This window comes from Enhydra lutris, unplaced genomic scaffold, assembly GCF_002288905.1.
Source record: "Enhydra lutris kenyoni isolate GAN:26980312 unplaced genomic scaffold, ASM228890v2 scaffoldscaffold2, whole genome shotgun sequence".
Classification (NCBI taxonomy): Eukaryota; Metazoa; Chordata; class Mammalia; order Carnivora; family Mustelidae; genus Enhydra; species Enhydra lutris.
Window position 1 is genome coordinate 53,974,635 of NW_019154086.1, and position 24,999 is coordinate 53,999,633.

General features: G+C 38.8%; 1 protein-coding gene across 2 annotated transcripts in view; it reads left to right on the forward strand.

Annotated features, from left to right (window-relative positions):
- Positions 1-24,999, forward strand: part of LOC111150446 (coiled-coil domain containing 191) — an 88,169-nt gene that overhangs the window by 36,027 nt on the left and 27,143 nt on the right. For both annotated transcript variants that reach the window (XM_022507917.1, XM_022507924.1), the window contains 5 exons: positions 5,529-5,778; positions 10,037-10,494; positions 11,295-11,407; positions 13,386-13,468; positions 14,389-14,490. In XM_022507917.1, coding sequence (XP_022363625.1) covers positions 5,529-5,778; positions 10,037-10,494; positions 11,295-11,407; positions 13,386-13,468; positions 14,389-14,490 — 1,006 coding nt within the window. The remainder of the gene's footprint in view (positions 1-5,528; positions 5,779-10,036; positions 10,495-11,294; positions 11,408-13,385; positions 13,469-14,388; positions 14,491-24,999) is intronic.

A 24,999-nucleotide genomic window follows, 5' to 3' on the forward strand; every position in this document is an offset into this window, starting at 1 on the left:
CCTTTCTTTCTTTCTTTTTCTTTCTTTCTTTCTTTCTTTCTTTCCTCTTCTTTATTTTCTTTCTTTCTTTCTCTTTCTCTCTCTCTCCTATTTTTATCTATCTCCTTTCTTTTAAAAGTAGCTATGGAAGTGGTATTATAAAATTCCAGTACCATATCATAATACAATCTCAACATTAACAAATATTCCCAGATCCTGAAAATTCATTTGCTTAGACAATACAACAGAAACCCGGTGCACACGCGAAGTTAGGCCCTTTGAGCCTCTCTCCCTTCCTCTCTTACATTTATGGCCGCCAGCCCTGGACAAAACTAGGAAGAAGCAGGGCTTGTTTTCAGCATCCTCTACCAGCCCTTCCTGAGCCCCTGTTTTCTCAGTTCTCACCTGAGAAGCACCTCTGTCCTTCCCTTACTAACCTCCACATTGCCTGCAGTCCTTCCCTCTCTTGCACCAGAGTTCTGTGCCTTTCCTAGAGTATGCTTTTACCTCTTCCCTTTGTCCCTCAAGTCCCTCATACTTTTTTACTGTGATCCTCAATTGATGTTATCCCTCTCAGGAAACTTCTTATACTTTCACAGGTGTTGTCTGGAAACAGTGCCCAAAATGTCAGTGATGGGGATCTGAGGCCTTGAGGGTCCTGTGGCCAACAGGTGGACAGACTGGCTCTTTGGCTTCCCTTGAACCATAGCATTCATTTGTTCACTCATTTTTTCATTCCGTTTGATAGAATTTATTCTTTCAGCCAATCAGCTTTACTGACGTTTACTGGGCACTAGGCTCTCTCCTAAGTACGGGAAAGGGGACTTGGAAAAAAAGTGTTAAACGCTTACCTTCTAGGAGTTTTCAGTCTAAGTGAAGTGAAAAATGGTACCCAAATACTAAAAATAATTGCAACAGAAGGCACCACAAGAAAAATACTTAGGAGTGACATAGACTTGGCTATCGTACATTATAATCCCCCGAGGAGCTTTTTAAAAATAGGAATTCATGGGCCCCATCTTCTGAGCGAGAAGTGTGGCTAAGTAGGAGGGGGCATTTTTTAATTTGGGGAAAAAACTGGTAAACCATCTCATAGCCAGCTTGTGGGAGAGCAGGCTGGGGTGAGCCCACATGTTAGCCTAGAGATAGGGAGGCTGAGCTGAAAATAGACTGTCAGGTATCCCCATATCCCCACACCTCATTTTAGCATTCTTTTGGGCAATCACTTATGGAGCCCCTCTGCATATCATGTTCGGTGCTCTTCCCTCCATATTCGCCTGGGTATCCAGGAGAGAGGCCAGAAACTGCATGGCATCCGAAGCTGGTAAAGCTCCTCATAGGTCTGTCAGACAGGCAGGGGGCCCACACTCGCACTGCCTGGCTTGCTTTAAAACTCTTTCAGACAGAATCATTGTCAGCTTCCACTCTTTCCCTGGGGGCTACCTGGTGCATTATTGAATGCATTAGCTTATCCATCCTCGTTCCTGCTCATCCCAAATGCAGCTGTTTGCACCGCTGCTGTTTTCGTGTTCTGCGTCAGATTTTAGCACTCAATCCAATCACGTTGTGTGGTTATTTATTTATCATTTCTCATTTCCTTTTAAAAAATTCAAGACACTTTATAGATATCTAGTGGTCTTGTCCTAAGAGAGTGTTAACTTCCATGAGTTTGTTCTATATATTCAGGTGTGTGTGTGTGTGTGTGTGTGTGTGTGTGTGTGTGTATGTGTTTTCAATTAGATCTTTAAAAAAAAAAAATTCTGTAGGACAGGCAATGTAGGTTTTGTTGTTTTTTAGGATGACACCATTTTTAGGAGGAAACTGAGGCTTAGAAACTTCCAGGGGCTTATCTAGTGTCCCCTGTCTCGTTAGTAGTCTTCTGACTTAACAGGTTCTAGAACATGCGCTGATCAGTAAGCATCATTTGAGGTGGTGATTCTGAACAGCACAGTTCATATTTAAATTCCTATTTAAACCTTTATATTTTTTATTCTTAGGTGTGAAATAATAGAAGATACATATTGGTCTCTGCCCCTGGTTCCTGAACAGATCTCCTAAAACCCATGTAATTTCCTAAATGATAAGAGTACTAGGAACATCTCTTGTTCTAATATTGATCTTTGACCTCTGTTCCTGACACAGAACTCTTGAAACCCTTGTAATTTCCTGAGTGATAGGAGTGTCTTTTGTTCTAATGAGATAGCTCTGGTTTGGCTCCGGGATGGCTCTTGGTTGAGGGTTGGTCACTGGAAAGACCAAGCCATGATCAGAAACTTGGAATTTTGGGCCTTGTCCCCCATTCTCTTGAAAAAGGAAAAAGGCTTAAATGGAGTTAACATCAACCATAGCTACATGATGAAGCCTCCATAAAATCCCAAAAGTATGGCGTTCAAGGAACTTCCAGGCAGCTGAACACATCCACATTGACACTCCAAATACATGGGTACAGAATCTCTTGTGCTCAGGATCCTCCCAGACTTCACTTTATGCATCTCTTTATCTGGCTTTTCATCTATATCCTTCATCATATCCTTCAATAAACTGGTCAACCTAAATGTTTCCCTGAGTTGTGTGAGCTACTCTAGTAAATTAATCAAACCCAAGGATGGGGTGGTTGGAACCTCTGTTCTATAACCAATTGATCAGAAGCACAGGTGATAGATAACCTGGGTTTGTGACTGACATCTGAAGCTGGGGGATGAGGGGAGAAGGGAGAGTCTTATGGGACCGAGCCTTTAACCTGTGGGATCTGACACTGTCTTTGGGGTAGATAGTATCAGAACTGAGTTGAGTTCTTGGATACCCTGCTGTGTGTCCAAGAGTTGCTTATTGGCCTGGGGAAAAACTTCTACACATTTGGTGACTGTAGTGCCAGAAATGAGGTGTTCTCTGAAAAGGTAAAGGAGACAAACACAGGAGACAAACACGGTGGGGAAGAACCAGGTTTTTCTTTGAAGAGGAAAGAAAATGGAGTTTTTTCCATCATATTTGGTCTTTAGAGACAGCCTTTCTGTGCAGTTATGTAACTATGATGATCAATTTATATACTCTTGCTAGAAATTCCCAGATTTCAGCTTGGAAGCATGTTTTCCTTAAGGGAACTCTGTCCTTCATTTTATGATTATCTGGGAACTGCATCTGAAACCATTTCTTTTGGTTAGCTTACCTAGGTACTGCATCAGATTGAGGTTTTAGGAAGTTTAAGTAATTTTTCACTTTCAGAAATATTTATATTTTTAGTGTCATCTTTTAAAAAGTATGGAAGTTAGCTTATTTGGAATATTATCCCTCTGCCGAAGTGAACTGCAGAGGAAAGGAATAAAACCAGCCTTGCGTCTGGATCCCTAGCTTCTGCATTTCTGCTCTTCCATGTCAGTGCACAAATGTAGAGATCTTAAATACATTTTGAAATCCCCTACATAACCACTATAGCGTGGGCTCTAAGCACTTTGGTCAACATGCAGTTTTTACCCATTTTCTCACTGTTTAGTCTTTTTGTGATAGTTGCAGAAATATTTTTCTCTTTGTCTTTTTATACTGTCCAAATAATCTCTTCCATGACAGTTGCTTACCCTAGTGCTGCTTTTGGCTGTTTATGCTCTAAAAACATGAAGTTAACACATCAGGTAAATTTCACTCTCCCCCTTCCTGAGCAGATTGATGTAAATTGAATTTCACATTAATCAGACAGAGCAGAATATATCTTCTATCCAGTGGAAATTTATGATCTTCACTCAAGAAAAGTGCTATAGGCTTTTTACTTGTTTCACTATTTAAACATTGATGTTTTGGAGCTTTTTTCTTACCTGGATTGCTACCTGATTTGTTATCCTTATTTCCTCTAAAATTTGTATTTTAAAGTTATTCAGTCCCATATTAGATAATTTATTTCCATGAAATTAAATTCAACGTATAAGTATTACCACCTATATTGTACTTTTATTACAAAAACATCAATCAAGTATTAATTGAGTACCTGTGATTAACACAGTAGAGGGAAGCAATTAAATACAATGAAATACACTGCTGGCAGAGTTGTTGTGAGTGTTTATCCTGAATTTCACTATTTCAGTTGACTCTGCTCTCCCTGATTGGTTGTTTCATCCAACTCCTCTGACGTAGGTTAAATTCTGTGACTTTAGAGTAGTCTTTCTCAAATCAAGGGTTTTAACACATTCGTGGGTCCTGAAATCAGGCTCTAGGTGAGCTGTATTTTTCAAAGAAAAAGAATGGAACAGAAATGCCAGAATGATCCTCTGGTAGTAAGGGTAGATATTGTTTAGTGAAACATCTGTTCCAATTATATATACTTTTGTTTCATACGCACATACATATATACTTAAACTTGTATATTGTGTCACAGTGTAACATTTTTCTTACTGTAGGTGCCAGTCAAAAAAGATTTAAATCACTTAGGCATTTAAGAACTCTAGAAATGTTCTCCTGACTCATTGACTAAGAACTTTATGATTTTCTTAATATATATAACCCCAAAGAGTCCATGAGGAGAGCTAAGCATTATGGATGTTTAACAGAAATGGGTATGCAAATAGTATTATAGAGAACTTATTTGAATCACCTTTACAAAATGAAATCAAGTAGGTTTCTAAACAATAGTAGATTTTAAACCTCCAAACTGACCCCTGATGCGATATAATAAGTTCCAAACTCTACACCTTACTTCTTCAGGGGTAATAATCATCCACTTGTAGATGGAACTCAGATACCTCCATGCCTAAATTCTCAACTGGCTGCCACAAAAATGTCTCCTAATGGAGATCCTCTTTGGGAAGGAAGGTAGCAAGAAGTTCCCAGCTCCACTCAGTGATGTCCCATAATAGCACAAAGTTTCCAGGAATCAAAAGGAGCTCTTCCTTATGAAGAGAATAAACCAGACCCGCTACTGGACTGTGAATGAGTTCAACGAGAGCAAGAGCTTTGTCTTTGACATGTGTTTCACACGTTTCTGGTGTTGAGCAGGTATCCTTCATTCATTCAGTTTAAGGGTTTGATAAATGAATCCTTCTCTTTAGAGACCCTGTCTCTGATCACATCCTTCTTTCATGAGAGCCACACTCATTGACTTTATATAAGCCTTATACTTAATTTATTATTGACAGTTCACTTGTTCTATCTTTTTCCACTCCCTTTCTTCCAAACCTCTGTCTTCCTTAGATTTACAAGCATGGCTGACATCTCCCTCATGCATTCATCATTTTAAACATGGTTATTTATATGCCTATTTCTTTTGCTTCTTCCCCTCCATAAGCACTCTATTTTATGGTAATTTAAAAAATGTAATATGCCTCTGTGATGTGATAGAACTCTTTCTTCTGAGGCACTCTCTTAAGGTGCCAACATCCTCTACAAGCAGACCTTTTGTACCAGGGAGTTTGATAAAGTGATTCCATTTAGCTTAAATAAAAGGATATGATGCATCTAAGATGGAACATTTCTGGGACTCCTTTAGACTTGTGTTTCATGTATATTATCAACTAATAAGCTGTAAATAGCTTCTTCTTATTAACGGGAAATACTTTGTTGCTTAGAAAACAACAGCTGGCCACTGAGTGTAACCGGAAACAGGTTCTCCGACACCACTTTACAGAATGGCAGTGTTGGCACCGTGCGGAGATCCTGAAGAGGGAGCTGGCTCTAGCAAAGGAGGAAACTAGGAAGAAAATGAATGAGCTGCTGGAGGCAGCCTCACTAGGGAAGCTCAGCACAAAGGGGTCATCAGGCATCAGTCTACTTGAGGAGGCAGCAGCTGTAGTGGATCCACCTGTAAAACACGGAGAGGTACATTGTTTTTGCTTGGTCTTCTGCTTATTAAACAGTGGCATTTGAGCTCTGCCCTTGTGTAGCCTGGGTTATGTTAGCCGCCGTCAGATTGCCTTCCCTGGACTGTCTAGAGGGTGTGTGAGCTGTGTACAGCGTACAGAGGTTACCTTTCAGTCATTGTTTATTTTCTTGAACCGAATCTTCTTTTTATATATCACATACAAACTTTGGTATACTTGCGACTTAGCAGGGACATAATATAGAGAGGGAATTGAAAACAACTAAGTGAAAGACTCCTTCAGGAATAGTTGTATAAAGCATTGTTTATAACTCTGGAACTCCTCATACTTGATCATCAGACATTTCCTATCTAAATGAGCTTGTGATACACACACACACATACATACATACATACGTACATACATATGGGAAATTTTTAAGTTTTTATTTTTCTAATAAGAAAAATCATATGTGTTAATTATGGTAATTTGATAGGAGAAAATGACAGAGAAAAGGCAAAGTAGCCTATAATTCCGTCATCTGGAGATAACCACCAGTAACATGTTGGATAGCTGTATAGTCTTTTCTCTATATAGGCATATGGACATTTTTCTCCTTAATATTTTATTTAGCTTTTAAATGTTCTTCAGCCAAGTTATTGAGGATACCTGCTTTTTCACAATACATAATACAGAGGAAATAAGGCCATTTTTTCCCTAATAACAATTTAACTGTTCTGTTTTTCTAAAAAAAAAAAGTTTCAGTTTCGCAATATATAACATGAGGATTTTCTAGGTCACTAAATCTACTGCTTCAACATTAGTTCTCGGCTGACAGTAAACCACAGATCAGACCTGCTCAGTCAGAATTTCTGGTTGTGGGGGACCTGTATTATTTTTTTGTAACTTTCACAGGTGAACCTGATGAAAACCCTGTCTGTGATTAAGGACTGCTATTCGGTGCCATCATTTTGTAGTGGCTCTCGGATATTCAGTCATGAGCCCTAAGCTAGAGTCGGTTTACCTTTTTCTGTATTGCTGGACATTTAAGTTGTTTCCAGTTTGTCACTGTTGCAGACAGCGCTTCAGTGCTCGTCCTTGTGACGAATCCTTGCACACATCCACTTTTACTTAAATGCTTTACTTAGGATATAAAAGATAGAATATTTTTATATTCTTATATTTATCTTATTATTTTTATTATATTTTATAATAAATATTCTAAAAATAGAATGCACATTTTAAAAACTATTGCCAAATTGCCTTTCTGGAAAGGCTGTGCCAAAGAAATGCCTATTTTCCTGCCTTGTAACACATTTTCATTTTTGTTAAGTTGATAGTAAAATATTTTCATCTTATTATTGCTTCAGTATTTGTATTTTTTTATTACTAGTGAGGTTAAACATTTTCTGAAATGGCTGTTTACATATATATGTTTGTGAAAATGGATATAGAAAGATAGATATTTAATAACTTGTCTATTCATGCCCTTATACATTTTTCTACTTTTTCATATTTATAGGAGCTCTTTATATTTTTAAGACTACTGGTGTTTTTATTACTGTATATTTTGCAAAAATTTTTTTTCATTTTTTTCATTTGTCTTTTTGGGTAATTTTTGGTGTTTTGGTACTATACAGAGTCTCAGTTTTCATAAAGTGAATCCTATCAATTTTTTATTTCATAATTGCACTTGTCATATTTGAAAAGTCCTTTGGAGAAAATCTTCTACCCTCACCTTCATCCCAGACCCCTCCACCTAATGCTACTGAGTATTTAACTCAGACATATAAAATTAAGTTGGGTACCAGAGGGGCCTCAGTCTTGCTTTTTACCCTGATTACTCCCAGCAAGTAGGCTGGTATGTATGTATATATGTATGTATGTATTTATTTATTTATTATTTTATTTTATTTCTTTTCAGTGTTCCAGAATTCATTGTTTATGCACCACACCCAGGCTGGTTTTAATTTAAGCGTAGGGTCTCAGCAAAGGGATATCATGAGGATCCTTATTGAGACTTAGGTCCTCTAGGCAATTTATCTGCCTTTATGTCAGTTAGATAATTTTGTTTCCATTAAGACCCCAGAGTCTTCATCTTAAGAAATAGCTATCTGAACCTTTTACTTTGCAGAGTTACACTGTTGTTATCTGTAAATTTTTGAAAAGTCAACAAAGTATTTTTATATGCATAAAACACAAAAATTACTATGTGTATATATCGGACTCAAATAAAAGCCTTTAAATCTCTGAACAGAATTTTATCAAGAAAAGATAGCATAAAAAATAGAGCAAGTGAAAATAAAAGGACGTAATAGACTCTCTAGTTTATTAGATAAACCCTAATTTTTTTCCAGAGTGTAGAGTGTAACATGAACAAATAAAATACGGTATCTTTAGTTAGATGCCCACTAATTATACATTATATACTCATGTACCACAAATGCATGCATTATACCTTGAAAATTTTCAAAATTATCAGTTAGCTAATAGATGACTTTCACTAATTATGCCAGACTGTTCAGTCCTGTACTAGTAAGTACAGTCTGTACCATTAAGCTTTGTTTCATTCTCTTATTTTCACCTTGAAAAGTTACTGTGATCCAAAAGAAATCGTTTTGCTATACTCAAGGCTTTTACAGTCTTGCTGGGTTAATAATGTACCATTATCACAAAGTTTAAAATGGTCTAAAATATATACCCTGCTTGATGCTAAATTACTTAAGCAGGTGTTCTTATGAATAAATGTCCATTGACATTTCTGCAATAGAAGGTTATTTTTTAGTCTTTAGCATGTCAGAGTTTCCATATATCACTTTTTTCACTCCAGCTGAGTCTATAGGAAATATTTCCATCATCATGAAAAATATTTTTGAGTACCTTAGAGCAAGAAGCTTCTAAGAAACAAGTAGTCCATAGTATCTTTCTCCTTGTGTCACTACAGATGGCAGAATCAAAAGCTGGTCAGACCTTAGGCCATGGAATCAAACCATTCTAGAAGAGACGTTTTAACTATGCATTATTTTGGCCAGGAGATGTTTTTCCAATTAAGAATTCTGTTTCCTCCCCCTCTATATAGAACTTAAAATTGGGTATGATACCTCAGTCTATTAAATGAGATCCATTACAGGATAAAGCTTTTATTTATTTTTTTAACTTTTTTTTTTAATTAACATATAATGTATTATTAGCCCCAGGGGTACAGGTCTGTGAATCGTCAGGTTCACACACTCCGCAGCACTCACCACAGCACATAGCTTCCCCAATGTCCATAACCCCACCACCCTCTCCCTGCCCCCCCCCCCCAGCAACCCTCAGTTTGTTTTGTGAGATTAGTCTCTTACGGTTTGTCTCCCTCCCGATCCCATCTTGTTTCATTTATTCTATTCCTAGCCCCCCATACCCTCCACATTGCTTCTCCACTTCCTTATATCAGGGAGATCATATGATAGTTGTCTTTCTCCAATTGCCTTATTTCCCTAAGCATAATACCCTCTAGTTCCATCCATGTCGTTGCAAATGGCAAGATTTAATTTCTTTTGATGGCTGCATAGTATTCCATTGTATATATATATATACCACATCTTCTTAGGATAAAGCTTTTAAAACTATTCAGCCGTATGCTAAAATATAATATTATTGATAATATTCTTATGTAATACAGATATTTGCCTGGTAATCCTGGGCTTACAGATATTCCCCACAGATAGCCTGGCAATAGTCTGGAGATTGTAAACTGTAATCCATGCTTTGATCCTGAGAATGAATGAATGAGTGAATAATACATACATAAATACCCTGTGATTAAGTTATTAGTGGCAAGAGAAGCATTGAGAGAACAGAGCTATTATTGATTTGTAAAGGTATTTGGTAGTTTTCAAACATTCTTGAGGGAGAATATGTCCTTTGCCACAAAATTCAGAGTTAATTCATGCAGATTAAAGTTCCTGTACTATATATCTGGAGTAATCCTGCCTCATTCACAAATGAACTATCCAAATCAGAAATTTCTGAGTACAGTTTTCTTATTGCAAATGTCCTGGCCCATGGCAATGGCCTGTACACTGCAGCCACTCGCCCACGCAGGTTCTGTGGTGAGCAGCAGCCCACACTCTGAGAATAGCTCACAGAGCTAAGGCTGGTAGCCTCTGAGATAGCCAGGCCCGGAGCACAGGCCAGTTGCACCATTGAACCAAACAAGGCTGACTAGATGACGTGGGATCTCGTCAACACAGTCCTTTAAACAGCTAAAGTGTAACGTGCTCCCTCTCTCTCAGGTGACTGCTGGGCCACCTCTGTGGGAAAAGCCTCCCTCAGGGAGCCATGATTGCATGCCCAGCCCCCACCTAGGAAGACCAACAAAGAGTGACTTGCAGGTTCCCCTCCAGCAAGTCCCTCTGAACCCATGTGATAACAAGCAGCACACGACCGGGGATGCTGAGCCCTCCCAGCAGCCTGGCAGCAGCAAACAGCTCAGAACTACCAGCCAGAAAGCAGAATCCATGTGCTTGGGTCATTTCCACAATCGCCATGTCTTCCAGCAGCTGTTGATTGAAAAGCAGAAGAAGAAACTTCAGGAACAGCAGAAAACAATTCTGGAGCTGAAGGAAAGCCAGCGGCTGGCAGAGGCTCGGTGGGCTGCAGAGCGGGCTGCAGCAGTCACTGATGCCCAGAGCTGCCTGCTATCGAATCCCAGGAGAAGAGAACCCAAAAGAACCTGCCAGGTGCTTCCAAAGTATGTCCACTATATCAGAATATTCTTTGGACTTACGATTGGGGTTTTTTCACCTGTGGTAGATAGGCCCCTGAACTTCTTTTGCCCAGCTTCCAGACTCCATGATCTCTCCCTTTCTTTGAAAGTACACAATTCAGAACAAAGCAACCCCCCTACATTGTGACTGATCCGTGACAGGTACTTATAATATTTGAGGCAACTGGCTACCTGTGAGTTATACAGGTACCATTTGTGTTGTGCTACTTTTGTCAAGGAGCTCTGTTACTATACCAGTAAAAGAGAACAGTGCTTACTTGCTCTACCTCAGTTCTGGGTTTCTGATTATGTGTGGTTCTGAGAAGCCAGGTTGTACAATGTCAGGTACAAATGGAGCAGCCCCTGGGCTGGCTCATTACCTAGCTTAAATTTGCAGTTGTTTTGGACAAAAGTAAACATCTTTGAGGCTGGAATAAGAGTCCAAATTTCTCAGAAGTCACTTACAATGGTTCCAGACGTGTTTGAGACACACTCAGTTCACGTGATAAGGCTAAGAAGTGGGTGATAGATACCTAATGATTTGAAGCCCTGGGGTGGGAGTCAGAGCACCTGACTAATTGCACACTCCGGCCAGTCACTCAACTTTTCCATGCCTCGTTACACCAACATATAGAGTGGGTTTAATACATAGTTATCTTAGAGAGTAAAGATTAATTATCATTTGTGAAATGCTTTGAGTTTCTCAGGTTTGAAAGCTTTGAACAAAGCTGGTTATTGGTCTGAATTCTTTTCCTTTTTTTTTCTTTTTTTTTTTTTACCCCCAGTTCGCCTGTTGCTTCCCCTGAGACTGATGGTAGAGGAGGTGACTCCCCAAATTCTCTCTCTGGACCCAGAAGGAACCCAAGGCAGCAGAAGGCACCCCACCCCATACTAAAAGGCAGGGCGGTCTGGGTGGTGGCCTGGTGGTGGTTATCTTCCTTCCTAAATTAGAATATGCCAAGGACTGAATCCTGGTGACTCTTAAGTTTTGAGACTTGGCAGAGCCTGGTCAAAGATGGCTAGACATGTGAGGAGTGCAATGCACCGGAGAGTTCCATGCATTTTTTTCCTGCCCTCTCTGCCAAACTTTTTGGCCTTCCCAAAGAATACCAAAGGCGGGGGGGTGTTGAAAGGTATATCATTTTGAATTGGTTTGGATTATGAAAAAAAGTGGGACAGTTACACAAAAAAATCTTGAGTAGCTGCTAAGGACAAACATTGATAAAGATCATCTGTCATTATACTTTGTTAACCTTGAATTATTGATCCTTTTACAGCAATCCATATGATTTTATGAGTTGTACCTTGATGATAGGCATTTAGTAATGAAATCTACAAACCAGACATTTTAATTTAATAACATTTTTGATGCATGTAGAAATCACTATTTAAACGAAACAATACTATGAGAAGAAAAGCATTTGCCACCTGGCGAATCCACTGATTGTTTTTTCTGTGTAGTCATGTGTGTGCATATGTTTGTACTTGGAGGTGGGCACATCGGCAGTTATATTGTAGTTACAAGTCTGATTTTTCACCTTTGGCAAGATTGCTGCCCTTACAAGAAGTGATGCCATCTGAAGCACACTGTGCCTGAAGTCCATTCATTTTAATGAAGAAATTAGCAGTCTTTGTGTTGACTTTCTGCCAGGACGGCAGTTGATGCCATCTTTGCCTACCACTGAGCATGATCAGGAAATGCCTAGTTTGGTGTGATTATTTTTTAAAAAATGATTGTTTGATCAAGGAGTTAACATATTTTAGAACTCCAGGCTACTTTTCAAGTGGTCTTTAGTGATTAGCTCTAGAAAAGATGGGGAACATGCTTATTACCAGAGCCTGCCTCTCAGGGCTCTCACTTTAATCCTCTGTTCTGTTTCTGCCTCTTTAAAGACAGCCTCCCTGCCACCATCTGTGGCACCCCACTCTTCTTTTTAAAGCAATGCAAACACTTAATATCTGTAAGAAATAGCCTGGTGAGTTTTTTGTTTATTAATTCTTGAAACTTGGACTTAAATCTTCTTCTCTATAACATGGCACAAGGAAGCAAAAGTAACTATTGGCTGACTTAGGTGAGCAGAACTTGATACTCCTCCCCCCACATTCCCCTCTCCTGTAAAAGTCCCGACTGATGACAGAGTCATATTATCACACCATCTTGCACATTTGCTTCTTTTGGATCGTTATTTAATAGACTGTCAAGAACAGGAGTCTGACACTTGAATTCGTTCAGATGCCAGTTCTCCAGATGCCTAGTACAATTCCATTTCCTGCCCATCTGGATATCTATTCAAGCCTTAAAACTAGATTTTAATGTATTCATCATGACCCTAAACTTTAGTTTGTTAGTTGTTGTTGTTACATATACAAACATAGGTATAATGACTTAGGAAGAAGAGCAGACTCAATGGGATTTGAGGACTGACTGTACTGTCAAAGTATTTGTTAGATGTAGTTAAAGTTTTCTCCATTCATTAAAGGATTACCAATTTAAAATTCTGGTTTCTGGGTTTTAGTAATAAAAGTATCATCAAGGTACACTGTCTTATTTAAACCAGTAAACGTTATTCTAATAGAAAAGTGAAAACAATTTGCAAATTGTTCATCATTGATGAGGATAGTATTACAGGTCTTTAACCTGTAGGGGGTATATAAATAACATATATGTACTTACATATTTATAAATACAACTACAACTTATATTTTTAAAATATAAATTTTATATTTATAAACAAATAAATGTTTCTGAAATTGTAAACACTCAACTTGCAAGAAAACCCTAACAGTAACACGAGATTTTGCTATAAAATGTAGAGACATTTCTTTTGCAGTGCTCCTTATATTTTTGATATTGGAACTCTGTTACTATTTTCTAGCCATGGAAGAGAGAGCAGTTCAGCGAGCTGAACGTAGGCGGATCTTGGCAGAGAGGAAGAAGAAACAAGAAGAGGACAAATTGGTAAATCAAGAATGAAACCTGAGGCAAGAAAAAGGATTTATATAGGTCTTTATTAAAAAAAAAAAAAAAGAAAGAAAAAATGAAGCCTAGGGGTGCATGGGTGGCTCAGTTGATTAAGCATCCAACTCTTAATTTTGGCTCAGGTCATGATCTCAGGGTCATGAGATCGCAAGCTCCACATCAGGCTTGCCTGCTTAAGATTTTCTCTCTCTCTCTATTCCAACCCCTACCACCTCTCCATCCCCCTCTAAAAAAATAAAAAAGAAATGAAGCCTAGCTTGTTTAAGTATCTTGAGACAATCGAGCTAGATTAACCAGAAATAGCTTTTTATCCACTGGCCTAAACTCTGAAAATTTTAGGAAAAGAAAGAGAGAAAACAGTAGCACCATTAGCATAGCAAGAAGGAAATGTTATAAAAGTTGATGGGAGCCAGCAATGAGGAAGATTTACATATTTAGATTTAGATGTTCAACCTGGTAAGTTGCAAAGGTGAGTAGTTCTTGCACAGTTTTGACCTAGACTATCAAAAATAGATTTTGTATCTACTAAGAGAAAATAAACAGTTTCAACAGTTTGGGGGTTTTTTGTGTGTGAAATGAAAGAAAAAATTTGTCCTACGCTGTATGGTGTTTGGACTTAGTACTTCACAAGTAAAAATAAGAACTAAAAAGGAATCATTATTTGATGAAAAATTAATGTTCTCTTCTTGCTCTGTATCTCCTTTCCAAGTAGAGAAGAAACTTTTAAGTTCCACAACTGACTACCTGTTGGTTGGATTTTCTACTTTTATCAGAAAATATGGGCTTCTTTCAGAGACAGGCGGGTACTCTTGGTAGATACTTGACATTCCTCAACATAAAAAATCTTACTTCCATACAAACATAGCATTCTTATTTTTTACAACTCTCCTCTTGACCAGGCCCAGTTAAAGGCCCAAGAGGAGGAGCGTCAGAAGAGGGAAGCAGAAGAAAAGGAGGCTCAGCTTAAGAAAAAACGAGAAGAGAAGAGACTGCAGAAAATGGTTCGTAGAATCTGTTTGGTCAGTCACCTGCTTAAAGTCTATTGTGTACAATACCGTGACCCTGTGCACCTTCTCCATCCTCACGCTTCCCTCCAGAACACTCTTCTCGCACCTCCACCCTTTCACGCGCTGTAGTGAAAACCTCATTCTTCAGATTGTAGCTCAAACATGGCTTCTCCCAGATGAGCCTTTCTTGCCTTGTACACTCTCTTCTCCACCCAAGGTTAGGTTTATGTTCCCCTTTTACCTCTGAAATATATTTCCTTCAAAGCATTACCAGAGCTTATAATTATGCATTTGTTTTGTGGTTGTCTTATTGATTTCAGCATCTCTAACTAAACTGGAATCTCCTTGAGAGTAAAGGGAGCAGTCTGGTGTTGCTCACTGTTGTATTGGTGAGCAGTGTCCCTGGCATACAGTAGCAACTTAGCAAGGGTGTTGAATGAGTGAGTGAATGAATGAACAAGTAAATGAACAAATGGAAGAAAATATATACCCAAGAAATAAGAGATAAAACTCTTACTTTCAAGAGTATTGAATTCTAATTGGAAAGATTAAGGCCTAAATATGCCTGCAGACAATATAGTACAGCACATGTTGTCTTGTGGCTCAAAGAACAAAGAAGGGGCGCCTGGGTGGTTCAGTCAGTTAAGTGTCCAACTTTTGATCTCAGCTCAGGTCTTAATCTCAGGGTCATGAGTTCAAGCTCTGCATTAGGCTCCATGCTAGGTGATCAAGGAGAGCCGTGGAAGGCAAAGGAGATCAAGAGAGCCATAGAAGGCAAGACCTATAAACATTGAGGAGATAGAGACATTTTCATAGAAAAGAGATTCTAATTGGAAATTGCATTAGGATTCTACAAAGAAACAGAAGAAATAAGTTATATGTGTAGGAAGAGATTTATTATGAGGAATTGGCTCATGTGATTATAGAGGCCGAGAAGTCCCACAGTCTACCATCTGCAAGCCAGAGACCCAGGAAAGCCAGCAATGTAATTCCAGTCCTAGTTTGAATTGATGGTATAAACTCTAGTTCAAGGGCAGGAAAAGACCAATGGCCTGGCTCAAGCAGGCAGCCAGAAGGAAAAAGGGGCAGATTCCTCCTTTTGGGTTTTTTGGGTATTTTGGTTTTGGGTCTAGTTAGCCCTCAAGGGATTGGATGATGCCCGCCTACATTTAGGAGGGCAGTCTAACAGACTCCATGGATTCAAATGCTAATCTCATCCCAAAACACATTCGCAGATACACCCATAAATGTTTAATCTAGGCACCCTGTGGCATGTTCAAGTTGGCACATAAAATTAACCATACAAGTCTCCCCCTGATACACTTGGCACCCATACACATCTCCTTAAACCATACTTAATCTCTAAATAAAGACAAGAAGATCATAATTCTGCTTAACATGATACAACTTTCTTGCATACAACCAAAACTGTACTAACCCCTTCCCCAGAAGAGGTCAAGTCCTTGAATGATGTTTACTCTTCTCATTGATATCCCATAACTACTATGATATAAAATTAAAAATACTTAAACACAATGATCCAAATTCAATACATCTTATGATTCATTGTAGAATATTTGAAAACTACAAAAAAATGGAAAACTATGAGCTCCACTATAAGAGGTAACTAAATATCCTAGTATATTTACTTTGTTTTCTCTAAGCATCTTTCTCTTAATAGATTGATAATTTGGGGGTGGGGGAAAGTGTATATAGTTTTTAATCTGCTTTTTTGCATTTAAGAATCTCTTATGAATATTTTCATTTACCATTCAGAATTCTTCAACGTTTTTATTTCTATGTTAACAGTAAATTTTTTTCAATTTTTTTGTAAATTCCAGCTAACATACAGTTTGATATTAGTTTCAGGTGTAGAATGTAGCGATTCATCACTTATATACGATACCTGGTGCTCATCGCAACAAGTGCCCTCCTTAATACTCACTATTTTTTAAAAATAAACTTTTTGGGGCACCTGGGTGGCTCAGTGGATTAAGGCCTCTGCCTTCGGCTCAGGTCATGATCCCGGGGTCCTGGGATCGAGCCCTGAATCAGGCTCTCTGCTCAGCAAGGAGCCTGCTTCCCTTCCTCTCTCTCTGCCTGCTTCTCTGCCTACTTGTGATCTCTGTCAAATAAATAAATTAAAATCTTAAAAAAATATATAATAAACTTTTTATTTTGGTTTACTTTAGGTTTATAAAAAAGTTGCAAAGGTAGTACTAGGAGCTTTTGTATACCCTTCACTCAATTTCAGTTTCTCCTTAACATTATCACCTTACATTACCATAGTGCATTTGTCAAAATGAAGAAACCAACATTAGTACATTATTATTAAGACCAGACTTTATTCACATTTCACCAGTGTTTCCAGTTTTTCTGACTTTTCATCGTGTCTTTTCTGTTCTGTTACCCTTTTATGTATATTCCTTTGAGACTACCACCTGCCTTTGATGGCTGTACCTTTATAGTAGATATTGAAATTGGACAGTGTGAATTCTTCCACTTTATTCTTCTGTTTAAGAATTACTTCGTTATTCTTTGCCTTTTTATATAAGTTTTAGACTAATTTATCAATGTGTACCAAAAAAATCTTGCTTAGATTTTGATTGGGATCATATTGAATCTATAGTTCAAATTAGAGAATTGACATCTTAACAACACTGAGTCTTTAATCTATGAGCATGGTATAGCTCCCCATTTATTTAGATCTTTGTTTCATGAGTGTTTTATAGCTTTTCGCATACCTTGTATATGATTGGTAGATTTGTACCTACATCTTTTTTGGTGCTCTGATAAATGATGCTTTTTTTTTTTAAATTTTAAATTCAGTTTTTTCATTGCTGGTATATAGGAACACAGTTCATTTTTGTATGTTGACCTTGTATCCTGCAACCTTGCTAAAACTCACTTATTAGTTCTAGGCAGGGTTTTTTGTTTTTTGTTTTTTGTAGATTCTTTGGCATTTTCTACAAGTTGTCTGCCAATAAAGGCAGTTTTATTTCTTCCTTTCTGATTTGTATGCCTTTTATTTGTCCTGCCTTATTGAACTAGCTAGGAGCAATTCCAGTGCAAGATTGAATAAGGAGTAGTGAGATACACTTGTTCTTATTCCTTGCCTTGTTCCAGATCTCAGGGGGAAGATTCAGTCTCTCATCTTTACTGTCATATATGTCATGTATTTTACTTTTATATGTATTATAAATACCCAGTGCCTTCTTACTTTTATTGCTTTAAACAATTTGTGTTTTAGTGTGCCTAAAAATAAGCTGGGGGCACTTGGGTGGCTCATTCAGTTAAGCATCCAGCTCTTGATTTTGGCTCAGGTCATGATCTCAGAATAATGAAATAGAGCCCTGTGTTGGGCTCTGTGCTGGGTGTGGAGCCTGCTTAAGATTCTCTCTCCCCCTTTCCCTCTTCCCCTCCCCCACCCCACTCACATGTGTGCTCTGTCTCCCAAATAAGTCTTTAAAAAAATAAGCTGAAGATTATAGCTTTTCATTTCTTTCATTTCTGATGCTCTTTATTTCTTTGTGTAGATCTAAGATTTTAACTCTATCATATTCCCTCTGCCTGAAAAATCGCCTTAAACATTTCCTGTAGGATAGGTCTGCTGGTAGTGAATTCTCTTAGTTTTCATTTGTCTGAAAAAGTTTTGTTTCTTCTTCACTTTTTTTTCTTTTTTTTTTAAGAGACAGAGCACATGAGCAGGGCAGGGAGGGGCAGGGAGAAATGGGGAGAGAGAACCGACTTAACCAACTGAGCTAGCTACCCAGGTTCCACTCTCTCTCACTTTTGAAGGTATTTTCACTGGATATAGAATTCTGGGTTGATAATTTTTCTTTCAACACTTCACCTGTGTCATTCTGTTGTCTTCTGCTTACCTGGTTTCTGACAAGTTTGCTGTCATTCTTATCTTTGTTCCTTTATTGTAGATGTCTTAATCTGCTTGGGTTGCCAGTTCTGTAGATTGGCCATCTGAGATCAGGGTGCCAGCATGGTTGGTTTCTGGTGAAGGCTCTAGTCCTGGCTTATAGATGGCCACCTTCTCACTGTGTCCTCCCATGACCTTTCCTAGTGAGAAGAGGAGAACATGAGCTCTCTGGTGAGTTAAAAGGATACTAATCTCACTTTTAGGACCTCATTTTACCTTCATTACTTCCTTAGAGGCCCCATGTCCAAATAAAACCACACTGATTGTTAGAGAACTTCAACATATGAATCCAGAGGGGGTTATAAACATTCTGTCTATAGCAGTAGGTAAGGTGGGTTCTTTTCCCCCAACTGCCTTCAAGATTTTTTTCTGTCTTTGGTTTTCAGCAATTTGAATATAATATGCCCAAATGTGATTTATTTGTTGTTGTTTTTTTTTCCCTGACTCTTTTTTCCCTGGTCTCTGTTTCTTAGATATGTGGCTTTGTATCTGTCAGTAATTTTGGAATATGTTTACCCATTATTCTTCAGATATTTCACCTGTCCCTTTCATTTTCTCCCCCTTCTGGGATTCCAGTTTGCAGTGCTTGCCCTACACTGATACTGTCCCACAGCTTTTGGATGTTCTGTTGTGTTTTTCATTCTTTTTTCTCTTTACCTTTCAGTTTGTGTATTTCTACTAATTTCAGGTTATCTGATTCTTTCCTTGAATATGTCAAGTCTAGTGATGAGCCCTTTGAAGGCTCTCTTCATTTCTGTTACCATGGTTTTTTTTTTTATTTTCTAGCATTTTCATTTGACTGTCTATTATAGTTTCCATATCGCTCTTAAAATTACATATCTGATCTTGAATGATGACTACCTTGCCCATTAGAGCCTTGAATGTTATTATAAGTTATTTAAAAATTAAAATTCCCTCTCTGGTAGTTCCAAAATCTCTGTCATATCTGAGTGTTGTTCTAAAGATTGATTCTCTTAGACTGTATTTATTGCTAATCTTTTGGTATGTCTTCATCATTTTTGTCATTGTTGTTGTTGAAAGCCGGGCTTGTTGTAGAGAGCAGTAGAAACTGAGATAAATAGGCCTTTAGTGTGGAGATTTGTGTTAGTCTAGCCAAGAGTTGGACTACATTTGAAGTTTTGTGTTGCCATGGTTACCATTGTTGAGGTTTGCTATTGCTATGAGTACCATAGACTTCATTTACACTAGCAACTTTGTTTCTCTCTCTCTTTTTTTTTTTTTTTTTTTTTTTGGCTTCAGGTCTTCTCTCTGTGCTGTTCCCCAGAGAAAGTCTATCTATCTCTTGCAGGTCTCTCAGGTACACGCCACTGTTATTACTAGAGATTTGTTTGCATGCTGGTGGGGTATGGATGAGGGGAAACACTCTATAACATTCTAATTAAATCTGTCTTTGGAGTACACAGTATTGGGCAGTCAGAAGAATTTCTGCTCCTACTCCTCTGTTCCCTTCTTTTTGTATCCCCTGGCTCAGTCTGTAACCTTAAAGCCCTTCCCTCTGAGGTTCCCCCTCCACTTAAATGAGATGGGGGGCTAGTCTGGGTACCCCCAGCTGCAGTAGCATTCCACTAATGTCCTCAGGTGGGGCCACGTGCAGGTGAAGGCTTTTATTTCCCAAGGGAGAATGGTCGGGGCAGATCTTAGAGTGGTTGCTGTTCCTCTCCACTAGCCAGAACCATGGTAGAAACTTTATCTGGATTCTCCCTGATCTTCTCCGTGAGAGCCTACAAAAAGGTGGAGTTCCTAGAGCAAAAGCCTGCAAAAAGGCAGAATGTCCCTATGACAATGACCCCCAAGTAAAATACAACTTCAGACCATAATAGTAGACAAAAAGATTTTGGCACATAGACTAGTTTCTATTTAATAAATCATCTATAGCTATTTCAATCAAGATAGATGCATGTACAAATTGGTGGTGTTTGAATTTTCTTTACAAGCGCTTCAGATCTAAATTGCACTTGGCAGGGTGCCTGTGTGGCTTAGCTGAGCGTCCAACTCTTGGTTTCAGCTCAGGTCATGAATTTGGGGTCACGGGATCAAGCCCCACATCAGGCTCTGTGCTGGACCTGGAGCCCACTTAAGATTCTCTCTCTCCAGGGGCACCTGGGTGGCTCAGAGGGTTAAGCCTTTGCCTTCAGCTCTGGTCATGATCTCAGGGTCCTGGGATCGAGCCCCATGTTGGGTTCTCTGCTCAGCGGGGAGCCTGCTTCCCCATTTCTATCTGCCTACTTGTGATCTCTCTGTCAAATAAATAAAAAATCTTTAAAAAAAAAAAAAAAAAGATTCTCTCTCTCCAGGAGCACCTGGGTGGCTCAGTCCTTAAGCTGCTCTCTTCAGCTTCTGCTCAGCGGAAGCCCACTTCTCCCTCTCCCACTCCCCCGCTTGTGTTCCCTCTCTCTCTGTGTCTCTCTCTGACAAATAAAATCTTTAAAAAAATAAATAAATCAAAATAAAGAGATTCTCTCTATTTGGGGCACCTGGGTGCCTCAGTCAATTAAGTGCCTGGCTTTGGCTCAGGTTCATGATCTCAGGGTCCTGGGACTGAGCCCCACATCGGGCTCCCTACTTCTCTCTCTCCCTCTGCCTGTCACTCCCCTGCTCGCACTAACTTGTACCCCCCCTCAAATAAATAAATAATCTTTTTTAAAAATTTAAAAAGAAAAGATTCTCTCCCTCTGCTGAACCCCATCCTACCCCCACTTGCGTGTGCTCCCTCTTTTTTTTTTTTTAAGATTTTATTTATTTATTTGACAGAGAGATCACAAATAGGCAGAGAGGCAGGCAGAGAGAGAGGGGGAAGCAGGCTCCCTGCCAAGCAGGGAGTCCGAGTTGGGGCTCGATCCCAGGACCCTGAGATCATGACCTGAGCCAAAGGCAGAGGCTAAGCACTGAGCCACCCAGGTGCCCCTGCTCCCTCTCTCTTAAAAAATAAAAATGCACTTGGCAGTTTTCTCGTTTGCTTCTGGGCAGTCTTGCTCTCCGTAGTATATTTCTCCACCCAGTTTATCACAGGCTCTTTTTCCATTTGGTGCATCATACTCTGCACAGGTGATTTTTTAACTCCTTGTATACTTTATGTAGCTACTCCCAGCAAGCAGTCACCAAGGCCATGGCAGCGTTATTCCTCTGACATCAAAAAGATGATGACACTTCTGAGCCAGTACCTGCTATGACTTCTCTGAATAGTCACATCCTCGATGTGTTGATGGGAGCCTGCTTCATCTCTTCTAGTTGGACATTTTTTACTCATTAAGTTTATTAGTTTATGGTGTGACGTACCTTATTTCTAATTATATAGAGGAGTTTCTGATATGGTAGAGAAGTTCTCTAGGGCAATCACATGTATTTCTTTGGATAGAAAATACAAGATAAGTCCTTACCATATTTTAGGCTAAGGGAACTGGAAGAATTCCTCAGGGATAAGCTCATGACAAATTTGTTCTCCATATTCAGGAAGTGGTTCAGGGTCACAACATGGCTGCCCTCTGCGATCCTTGTTACCTACAATTCCTCCAGACCTAGAAGCGCTGCATTCTTCAGAGGGGGCCTCTGTAGCCATGCAGGAAGTCTGGGGCAGCATGGTCTCTGATGTGCAAGTGTTGCTTAGTGTTCCTGTGGCTTTGACAGGATAGCCTGTCCGGTGTAGCAGTAGGATGGCCACTTGGTGGGTCTCATACAATAACCTTTTGAAAATAAAAATCTAAACTCTTAAATCCCGTTGCTCAGCTGGGAGCCTGCTTTCTTCTCCCTCTGCGGCTCCCCCTGCTTGTGCTCTCTCTCTCTCTCTCTCTCTCTTTCTGTCAAATAGGTAGATAAAATCTTAAATATAAATTTATATATATATAATGCTATGTAATATAAAATTTTGGCTTAAGAAGATCTGTAGTAGATGTTTTTCTTTCTCTTTTTTTCATGGAAAAGTAAACTTAAAAGAAGGCTATTTTTCCCCACTCCATCGGAAAATGGATTTCCTTTGGAGCCTACACCACCAGCCATGGAGTTGTAATTCTAGGAAAATAGTTACACTGTAACCTAGTGTGTGCCTGTGAACAGGGTTGACCAACCTGAGGGTTTCTCCAAAGGCTTATTGTCCGTGTTAGATTCCTGTCTGTAAGTCATAACTGCTGTCTAGTGCTACAGGAGCATTTCATGGATGTGAAAATGGCTACTTTCTGTTTTCACCCACCACATAACCCTCCGCTGTTACTTGTTACTCCTAAGAAAATTCCTGCAAATAGTTTTTATTTCTGGCCATCCAATTCAACATTTCAGATGTCTGAAGTCAAGATTATAAAGATAATTTGCGGTTAGTATTTCAGAGTATGTGGACATTTCATTTTGAGGAATTTGTACTGAAACAGGTAGTTTGGATTAGAAGATCAGGCAAATCTCCCTTCCATAGTGAAAATGTTCTGGTGCATGCTCTCATTTTTTTTCTCACAGAAGACTCCACAATTACGTAGCTTGTAAGATTCAGCCAATTCACCACACTTTTCCTGAAGTGAAATTGGGGGGGGGGACTTAAATGAAATGTTTTTGTATTTATATTATGTAAATGACAACTATTGTGAAGACAGTCTGCAGTCTTTACTTTTCTCTTGTGACTTTTGTAAGGGATATCACTTGCTACCACTCACCATTTTTAGGTAGTTTTATTTTTCTCATTTTTATTATAGCCTATTTTTATTAAAAATAGAAAAATACAGTAAACCATTACACTTCTGTCATCTTTCTCCGTCAGCCCCTCAAGGGGTGCGTTCTTCTTTGAGAAGCAAGGGAAGTCTTTCCTCAGGGTATTACCAGAAATGTGGTTACTCTTTCTCACTGCCTAATGATCATCAAATACTTTTAACTTTTTTCTGGACTTACTTGTTCATCACTTTTTTTCTTTTTTTTTTTTAAAGATTTTATTTATTTGTCAGAGAGAGAGGGAGAGAGAGCGAGCATAGGCAGACAGAATGGCAGGCAGAGACAGAGGGAGAAGCAGGCTCCCTGCCGAGCAGGGAGCCCAATGTGGGACTCGATCCCAGGACGCTGGGGTCACGACCCGAGCCGAAGGCAGCCGCTCAACCAACTGAGCCACCCAGGCATCCCTTTTAAAAAGAGTGCAGTGTAAGAATATTATTCTAGGCTTTTAATGCAGTGTGGAGTATCTTTAGGGTTATTTACATGTATCTCTCTACCCTGTAATCTAAACGAAGGCGCTGTATTGCTAGGTTTCCCATAATAATGAGGGAGAAATATTGATTGCTGTCCTAACTAAATACTTTACTTTTTAGTAACATAGTAAGATACAAATAATCTGTGAACAACGCTGAATATGTCTAAGACCATGCATAGTACTGATTCTTGTAGTACTCATGACCACCTTTTCCTCAGCTGCTTGGCAGAATTGTTTCCTTTAATGCTCCAGTGTTCTGGTACCATGATTAGCACATGGTTTAGTGGTTATACTTTCAAATTAAATTAATTACCTATTTGTTGAAATGAAATTTCATTAGTGTTTTGGTCATGGCATTTTTACTTATTTTTTCAGGTTTGCTGAGGTATAATTTACAAAATTGTAAGGTACTCAAAATGTCCAACAGGATGATTTGTTGTACTTACACATTGTAAAAGGATTCTCACAGTTGGGTTAACACAGCTGTCACCTTATATATTTACCTGCCGTGTGTGTGTGTGTGTGCATGTGTACACTTAAGTTCTCTCAGTTAATTTCAATTATAAAATAGTGTATTAAAAACTACAGTCACCATGTTACACTTTAGGTCGTCCTCAGACTACATTCATCTCACAACTAAAAGTCTATACCCTTTTTCCAGGCTCTCCCTATTCCTCCCCATCCCCCAAATGCAACCACATTCTCTTCTCTGTTTCTAGGAATTTGGTAATAGCCATTTTAACAGTTGTGAGGTGATAGATACCTCATTGTGGTTTTGATTTGTATTTCCCTGATGATTAGTGATATTTGAGTAGCTTTTCATATACCTGTTGACCATTTGTATGTCTTCTTTGGAAAAACATCTATCTATTCAGGTTCTTTACCCATTTTTTAAATGGGTTATTTGGGGGGGTTTTGCTTTTGAGTTGTATGGGTTCCTTGTAAATTTTTGGTATTAACCCTTTATCAGAAATCTGGTTTGCAAATATTTTGTTCCATTCCATAGATTACCTTTTCATTTTGTTGATGGTTTCCTTTGCTCTACAGAAGCTTTTTAGATTGATATAACCCCACTTGTTTATTCTTGCTTTTGTTGCCTTTGTTTTAAGGTATTCAGTACAAAAGCTCATCTCCAAGTCCAGTGTCAAGGAGCTTACCTACTGTGTTTTCTTCCAAGAGTTTTAGTTTCAGGTCTTCCATTGAAGTCTTTCATCCATTTTTAGTTGATTTTTATGGATGGTGTTAGATAAAGGTCCAGTTTTATTATTTTGCAGGGGCTATCCAGTTTTCCCAGCACCGTTTATTGAACAGACTTTCCCCCTTTGTATATTCTTGGTTCCTTTTGAAAATTAATTGACCATATATGCATGGGTTTATTTCTGGGCTCTCTATC